At 39.3% G+C, this 8,279-nt stretch overlaps 1 protein-coding gene across 2 annotated transcripts; it reads right to left on the bottom strand.

Annotated features, from left to right (window-relative positions):
- Positions 1-1,328: 1,328 nt before the first annotated feature.
- Positions 1,329-6,544, bottom strand: LOC148881123 (alcohol dehydrogenase-like 3). Of its 2 annotated transcripts, XM_088963394.1 has the most exons (10): positions 6,225-6,544; positions 6,002-6,138; positions 5,792-5,841; positions 5,402-5,730; positions 3,468-3,550; positions 3,154-3,229; positions 2,390-2,451; positions 2,195-2,290; positions 1,920-2,081; positions 1,329-1,818 (listed from the first exon to the last, which is right to left on the bottom strand). In XM_088963394.1, the coding sequence occupies exons 1-10, from the start codon at positions 6,277-6,279 to the stop codon at positions 1,708-1,710; spliced, it is 1,161 nt and encodes a 386-aa protein (XP_088819520.1). In that variant the 5' UTR covers positions 6,280-6,544; the 3' UTR covers positions 1,329-1,707. The 2 variants fall into 2 exon arrangements, with proteins under 2 accessions (XP_088819520.1, XP_088819521.1); XM_088963395.1 differs by lacking the exon at positions 5,792-5,841 and having other exon boundaries at positions 6,225-6,465.
- Between the last annotated feature and the right edge of the window lie 1,735 nt (positions 6,545-8,279).

Here is an 8,279-nt window from a genome sequence, read left to right as displayed (position 1 = left end):
CATATTTGTATTTATACTTCTCTTTCAAACTTGAATCTTAAGAAGCATAATATTTTTTTTTTCAATTTCCAATAATTCAGTTATAGAAATAAATATACTTTCAATAATTCAGGTTGGTTTCTAATTCATTATAGTTTATCAGGTATCATACAATATTGTCAAATAAAAAGAAAAGAAAAAGAAAAACCGACTTTGCAAAGTAGGGCTCCTATGGAAAGCTTAGAAGTGAAAACCCTAAAAGGCCCTTTCATGGAGTTAAAAATCGATTTTTCACTAAGGGGATGTTTGGAACTGTGGCTGTTTTTTTGAAAAATGATGCCACGTTGGATCCACATAGGCATTTCAACAAGCACCTATATATATGATTGTTTGGCTCACACGTTTAAACACTTGAACCATTGGCATGCCTTGTAAATCAGGACCCCACTGATGCATGAAACGTCAAATTTGGTGTTTCGTGCATCGGTGAACCGTTGCCCTCAACGGTTGATTGATTGGCGATTACGTGTATCATATGTGGTTCTTACCTGTTAGCACATACATGAAAAACGGTGATGAAAATCACCTTACCAAACAACATAGTGTTGTTCACTTGCTACATGGCAGAAACACTCCAAACAAAATCAAAGCGTTTTTGTGAAAAACAAGTCTTGGTAGCATGGGCGTTTTTTTTGAAAATCGGTTCCAAAAAACGCCCACGCTTCCAAACACCATATAAGTATGTATTTCGTTCCGTGGTAGTTTATTTGTACTTTTCCACTTTAAACGTTTATTTATACTTTTTCACTTTAAACGTTTCATGTTTTGGTTGTTTGGTTGGGTTTCACTTTAAACATTTTTTTACTCTCCACTTCAAATTAATTCTCATTAAAGTGTGCCACATCATCATTTAGTTTCAAGAAACGATGGGGTGTTGGGGGAAACAAGAATTGACGTTTCCCCAAATGCCCCATGCACAAAAATCAAAGCGTTTCAATTTTCTACAATTTATTTGATAAACGTTGAAACCAAACAATTGTTTCATTTTTCTTCATTTACAATAAATGCCAACGTATATATGGCAGCGTCTTTTTAATAAACACCCACAAAATCAAACACGCCCTATATATATATATATATAAAGCAGCTCAATAAAAAATTCAAAACTGAAGTCCTCTCGAGCGGGCTCTGATTTATTCAGCTTTTTGACATAAAGCACTTGGCTGTTTTAAAATTCAAACAATTTTTTTTGTTTCTGCATTCTAGCATATGCCTAATTTTTAGTCTGTTTTAAAAGCCCTGAGGCTGATTCCAGTCAACAAGATTATCTTGACTTACACCAATTCTCATCGAGAGAAGAGAAGAAAAGAGAAATGCCTTAGAAAAATCATATTACATTAAAATAAAAAGAAATGACATTATTATTATTATTATTGTATCGTAGAAAGCAGCTTGGAATTTGGAGTGTACAATGGATCTCTCACTCAGTGAAAGGTGGGTACGTGGTGTATCTTTCTGTTGCCATCGTCCACTGTCACTGCTTGATGAGTCGGCTCAAGGGGAAACATGGCCAGACACACCCTTGGGCCTTGGCTTTATTTTGTTAACATGGACTGAATGGGTCCCACCACTATCCCCAATCCCATACTTCTTCTTTCCTTTCCTCGTATATACTGATATACAGTACAGTCTAAATACTAAATATAAATAATGAATAAGACATGGATACTATAAATTCAGGAGGCATCTCAACGACTTGCCATCCACAAGCAGCTGAATGGCTTCGTTGATCTGGTCGAAGGGAAGCTCGTGAGTTATAAATCCATCCAAATTCACCACCTGATGAAAATGAAAAAACAAAAATAGAAGAAGAAAAGTCAGAAGATACTTAATTGATTTGTTAAAGAGGGAGGAGGGAGGAGATCGATAGGGTTACTAACTCCACGCATGCAGTCCCTGGCAAATTGAGGCAATTGGGTCTTCCCTTTGAAGTCTCCGAAAACCGACGCAACAATTTTCCTGCCCTCAAAGAAATCCATTGGATGGAGGGGCAGCATCCGTGGCGTTGCATGAATTCCCAATATCACCGTCAAACCCCAGCCCTGTACGTAACACCACTTAATTTCCATGCATCCATCATCTGATCATCTACATTAATTATATTACAAACAACCTAACGGTACTACTTTGAATGAGTATCTCTACTTATACATACATCATGGGTGGACAAGAAAGCCTCACGGAGAACATCCACGTTCCCTGCGCACTCAAAGCTGTAGTCAACTCCTTTTCCCGTCATTTCCATTATTTTCTATGTATGACAAAATTAATGGTCGGCATTTTGGTTAAGTTGTTGAATATAGCCGCTAGGCTTACATATATATATTTAACCACACCCTTAATTACTTACCTCATGAACAGATTTATCGAGGTCCTTTGGATTAATAAAATCTGTTACTCCCTTAGCTTGACCTATATATCAATGTCATATTGATCAATACAAGAGAGTTGATTTGCAATAACAAAAGAGAAGCCATAAGCCCAGGGTTATATAAGAGTACTTGATATTGATATTAGATAGGGGTGATCATTTCAGCGTAGCCCAGCCCAGCCCGGCCTGCATAAGTCTGGGCTTGGGTTTATATTTTGAGTTCAGGCTTGGCTTGGGCCTGGGCCCACATCAGATTTGTAAATTTTAGTGCCAGGCTTGGATTTAATACTTTAATCTTGGCTTGCGCCCAATTCGGCCCGCATATATTTAAATTTATACATTTTGTGTATAATATATACATATATGTATAATTATAGGTAATATTTTATATTTTACATTATATTATATATTTTATATATAAACTTTATAACATAACATGTATAATTTATATTATAGGTAATATTTTATATTATATAATGTATAAAATAAGTTTATATGTATATTATGTCATTTAATATAAAATATTATAGCTATATAATATTTATCTATAATATTTTATATATGAGTGACATTGGCCCAGAATCAGGCCTAGTCTGGCCTGAGCCCATATAGACCTGAACTAGGATTTATGTTTCAGGCCCAGGCCTAAAGTATAACTCTTGTCATAAGTGCAAAGCCCGGCCCATGATCACTCCTAATATTAGACACTAGAGCTACTTCCAAATAACAAATAGTAATAATACCTTTGACGAATTTGTCAGGGCTGATATCCACTCCAATTATGCGTGAAGCTCGTCTACTCCTTGCTCCTTCAGCAACCTGTGCCAAGCCAGGGACGACAGATTTTGTTTTGGTAAAAAAGGCTTGGCCTGCGCCTACATTTTGGAACCTAATGCTCAGTTTGAAAATAAGTATAAATACAAATATATAAAGTGCAAAACTTTATTTTGTATTATTTTATATGTATTTGTATCATATATATTTGTATTTATATTCGTACCAAATTAAGCCTAAAGAAATAACATATAATAGTACTAGTGTCGGATTTTGGACTTACGGCCAAACCTACAGCGCCCAAACCAAATATGGCTACAGTCGACCCAGCTTGCACGTTTGCGGTGTTCCATGCAGCCCCAATTCCTTCAGTCAGAAAAACCAGTAATTTCTTCTTAATTTCTTAAATCAAGAATAGATAGTGCATCTAATACTTTGTATTTTTTTTGTTTCTACAGGAGAAAAGTAAAAAAAAAAAAAAAAGACGTTACAGAGGGAGATTCAAAACTCAACTCAGATTCAAGACTCAGGGTGCCAACTAATTGATTGGGAAAGTCTCCGCCTCACAACGAGCCGCCCCACAGCACATCTTCGCAACCGTGTATCCCGATGATAGTACGAATCTTAATGATGTCATCATCGGGAGGTGTTTCCAATACATGGTGGGGATGTACTATAAGACGGTGTGGGGTGGTTCCTGCGGAGATGTGAACTCCCCTGACCCCTGCAATAGAGTTTGAGAGGTTTATGGATTTGGTGATAGGCTACCCGCCCCCGCTACCCATTTGTACAGTCCCATAAAAAAACACAACAAATCTACGGAGTCCCATGCATCTCTTTTTATCACATCTCCGACCCTACAGGATTGCTGGGCTTAATTAGATTTTCAAAACTTGGGCCGGGCCAGGAAGTGCTTGATCTTTTCTATGACAAACAGCTTGGCTGGGCTTAATTAGGTGATGGTTTTCACTTGCCGGCCTTTTTCTCCGACCAAAAATGTGATTGGGATAGAGTAAGTGAAACTTTTCTTGTTTTCTTTCAGTGGGGTGGTGGTGGTGGGTCCATGGGGCTACACAACAGGGGTTAGGCCATCCCCCAAACCCTTAACTACCCCCAACCCCGGTGAGGGCAGGATTTGATCTCAAGATTGAGTCAAATGACTCCTTCAAGTAGGTAAAACCTTTTTTTTTTTTAAGTTTTTTAATTTCCTTTTGGTTCCATCATCCATGGGGCTACAATACAGGGGTAATCCATCCCAAAGCCATAACCCCCAAAAGGCAGGATTTAATGCCAACTTCAACTCCCAACTCCCAAGTAGGTGAAACTATTTAAAACTATTTGATCACTTTTATTCTGGATATATTTTAGATTCAAATTATAAATTAGAGACTTATTTTCAAAAACAAAACTAGAGATAAGACTTAAAGAAAAAGAGAGAGATAAATTTCGCATTACATTTAATCTGAAAGTCGGTACATCAACTAACGGGGAAGTCTTTGGACAGTGCAGCCAGAAAAAAAAAAAAAAAAAGAGTTGGACATAATTGGTTGGCTGGTATTTTTCCATTAATTTATCATCTGAACTACGATTGAGCAAATGGGTACATTTTATTTCAAATTGAATAAATCCAACTTCAAATCAGCCTTGAACTGACCTTATCTAATCTGTTACAGGGTAGGGTTTAGTTTCAAACTGTTAGAATCAATCCCCAGTCAGACCAGTTTCAGGGCCTACGGGTTTATCTTAGCTGAACTAACCCGATGAATCAGTCTTGAAATCGAATTTACCTTGAAATAAACCACAAAATACTTTTAAGATGTAAAGATTTAAACCCGAATATTTTATGGTGATCATTTATTTTCATTTTAATATTTGATAATATTTACAACATTAAAATTATAATGATAAGTGATGTTCCCAATGTGTGGCCGGATGTTATCAGGAGATCCGGACTCGTCCTAATGTATTAAACAGGCTGTGATGGCATGTGAGTGGCCCATCAAGACGTAGCAGCCATGAATAGATACAGCTTGCTCAGACATCTGGTCTCCCTTACAACCGCCAATGAAACATGGACAGATCAGTGTTGGTGTTTAATTGGGTGGTGGGAAGGGAGAGCTACATCTACGATCTGCGACCATTATTGGATGCAGTCAACCAGTCATTAAACCGCATACCAACCTAATCCAGTGAAAAGAAAAGAAATTCCCGGTTTACCTGTAGAGACACCACAGCTGAGCAAGGTCATCTGCTTGAGAGGAGCCTCTGGGTCGATCTTCACAACACAAGCCCAGTCAAGGACGGTGTACTCACTGAAAGTAGATGTGTTGAGAAAATGGTAGATGGGTTGCCCATCTCTGGTCGAGAACCTCGTCTTTCTGTCGTTCTCCATGACCGTTTTAAAAGGAGCTACACGGAACCCCTCGCAGAGGTTTGTCTTTTCAGACTTACAGTACACGCAGTGGCCGCACTCTCCATTGAAGATAGGCACGACGTGATCACCTTCCTTGATGTCGACGACACCTTCTCCCACGCTCTCGACAATTCTGCAATAGAGTTGGTGAATGGAGAAAAGAGACGGACAGCATTGACATAAATCTATCTTACCCGATAGCTTCATGGCCTAGTATTCGAGGAAAAACTTGTTGGCTCTCGTTCTTCATTAATACAAGGTAGAAGAGTTTAGAGAGAGATAGAGATAGATAGAGAGAGAGAGAGAGAGAGAGAGAGAGAGAGAGTATTATTGCTAACTTGGAGAGGTTGAAAATCAAAATGAAGAATTGAACTTTTGTTTTTTAAGTCAGACTCTCTCTTTACCTCGCCTTTCCAATAGTTGAGGTCGGTATGGCAGATTGATGTGTAGAGTATCTTGACTCGAATCTCCATTTTCTGAGGAGGATCGACTTGTATTGGTTCGATGATGAATGGCTGTCCTGGACCCCATACGACGGCAGCTTCACGAACAGAGATCAAACTTCCATTAATCAGACAGATGATGGTACAAAGAAAGAAAAAATTTAGATGGATTTGAATATCTTACCCTTACAAGAGATGACCTTTCCTGCAGTCTCGTCATATGTACCGGAGCTACACATCTCTGATATATCTTCCGATCTTTGTATTTCACTGTTTGAGTGCTGCTACCGTTGCTGGTTCTTCCTGACCTTGTATACAAAGCGGTGGCCTAATTTGAATCCCTTCTTTCTCCTTGGCATGATTTTAATCAGCATGCGCAGGTGCTTAATTGTTCATTCTCTCTCTGTCGGGGAATAGACAAAGACAATCATTCTTTCTCCTTGGCGTATTTATAATATCATAGTTCCTTCCAACTGCATCGCATCCCTCCTTATTGGTCGATCCGTTTTGTCTCGATCTGGGCCTTGCAATTCTGATTCTCATTGATCCATGAAGTTTTAATTTGGGTAGATGGCGTTACATCTGATCTGAACCGTTGTGACACATGACAAGGGTTGATCCCACTTTTTCGCTTCATAAGGTTGACCTCACTTGAACTACATTATCTGTAGTTCAATCTTTTCCAAGATGCCAACTGGTTGGTTGGTAAGGTCTTGTAGCGGAGGAATTGGAATTTGGGACCGGGGGTGTTAATTTTGAACGTCATTCATTCCAGCTTCTTTTTCTGGAATTAATTGCATCCACTTTCCTAACTCCTACTTATTACATAATTAAAATGGTCCTCCGGCTCCCACCCTCTAGTCCTTTTTCCCTCGGCCATAAATCTTTGAACTCGATCTCTAATAATATCCTAGTCAATGTTGATGCATAGATCGTTTGAAATTACCCAAAAATAAAATAAAATAAAATAAAACATCTACTAATAGATGATTGAATCAAACAGATCGATGAATGGTTCAACCACCTAGACCAATTGGAATGGCTTTTGGCATAAAAGAGTAAGTTTTAGATAGCGAGGCCGTGTATTTAATTACCAAGGAGTTATAACTCAATGATTCGAATTCATTAGGTGGTGTTTCTTGCGGTGAGTGAATGTTGGACTGCCGACTGCCGTATTCGTGCCGAGTTAACATCTGCGCCCCACAATATCCCACAGCGCATCCCCATCGTCTACTGGGGACATCTCCCGATGATAGTACTAGACTTGATGATGTCATCATCAGGAGATGTTCCCAATATAAGGCAGGGATGCACTGTGGGACGTTGTGGGGCACGGATCTGAACTCATTCGTGTCGGTATGGGCCTGGGGTGTATTGCATGTGAGTGGATAAAAAAGAAAAGGGATTTCGAGTTTCCTGCCTATAAAAACTCTGCCCATATCTACATACAGCATACTATCTCCGTGTAATAGGAACATCTCCCCGTGAATAATACTATGTAAAAGGATGAGATGTTCCTTGATGTGGCGTGATCCGATAGTTCCTTATTAAAAGACAACTCGAACGTCAAGCTAGTAATGTCGCCTAGTTGAGTTGCAAAGCAAAGGTGTTAGAGTGTCTGGGGTGCTTTACCCAATGTGGACACTTCGATGCTTAAATTAGCAATTTGGAGATTTGAGAGAGCTGAGAGCTTAATTGTAAAGGAATTTGAGAGCTAAATCGCACATACCTTGTAAGACTAGAGGCAAGGCCTTTATATAGGCGAGCTACCATAGGTTCATGATGCATGTATAAGATCATTGGCCCATCTGATCCAGAGTTGGCTTCGTACCCGAAGATGAACTTCGAGTAAGCTGAGAAGGCCTATCCAAGTCCGTCCGAATAAGATGGGGAAAGTATAAGATCTGTTGATGTATGCCATGATACCTAGGAGATCAAGTACAATTGTCTTGCTTCTAGAAGGAGGCTATGTGGCACCTTTGTAGATCGGTGCTTATACCTAAACTACCCAGGCCTCAGTCAAGCTGGGTGACCCAAGGTGCCCAAGGTGACTGGGATCGTTGAGGTGTCACCACATCATTCCGTTTCTCCATATGTCATCATATCATTGGATGGGTCAAATTGCCCCCATTCCCGACCCCGATATAGTCACCTCAGGGCGGGAGTATCATCAAGCTAAAAGGATTTGGCCCAATCTTTGGTTCAACTGTGGTTCAACCAATAGATCAAACTTGATAGA

The sequence above is a fragment of the Nelumbo lutea genome, chromosome 1, assembly GCF_056320005.1.
Source record: "Nelumbo lutea isolate HS-2025 chromosome 1, American lotus-T2T, whole genome shotgun sequence".
Lineage (NCBI taxonomy): Eukaryota > Viridiplantae > Streptophyta > Magnoliopsida > Proteales > Nelumbonaceae > Nelumbo > Nelumbo lutea.
Note: the sequence above shows the minus strand (reverse complement) of the source record. Positions and strands in the feature narration are given on the sequence as shown.

Coding starts and splice junctions, on each gene's coding strand:
- LOC148881123 (XM_088963394.1), bottom strand. CDS start 6,279: ATGTGTAGCTCCGGTACATATGACGAGACTGCAGGAAAGGTCATCTCT. Junction 3,551..5,401: donor CAGCTGTGGTGTCTCTACAG/GTAAACCGGGAA, acceptor TTCTGACTGAAG/GAATTGGGGCTGCATGGAAC. Junction 2,291..2,389: donor TCGATAAATCTGTTCATGAG/GTAAGTAATTAA, acceptor TGTCATACATAG/AAAATAATGGAAATGACGGG.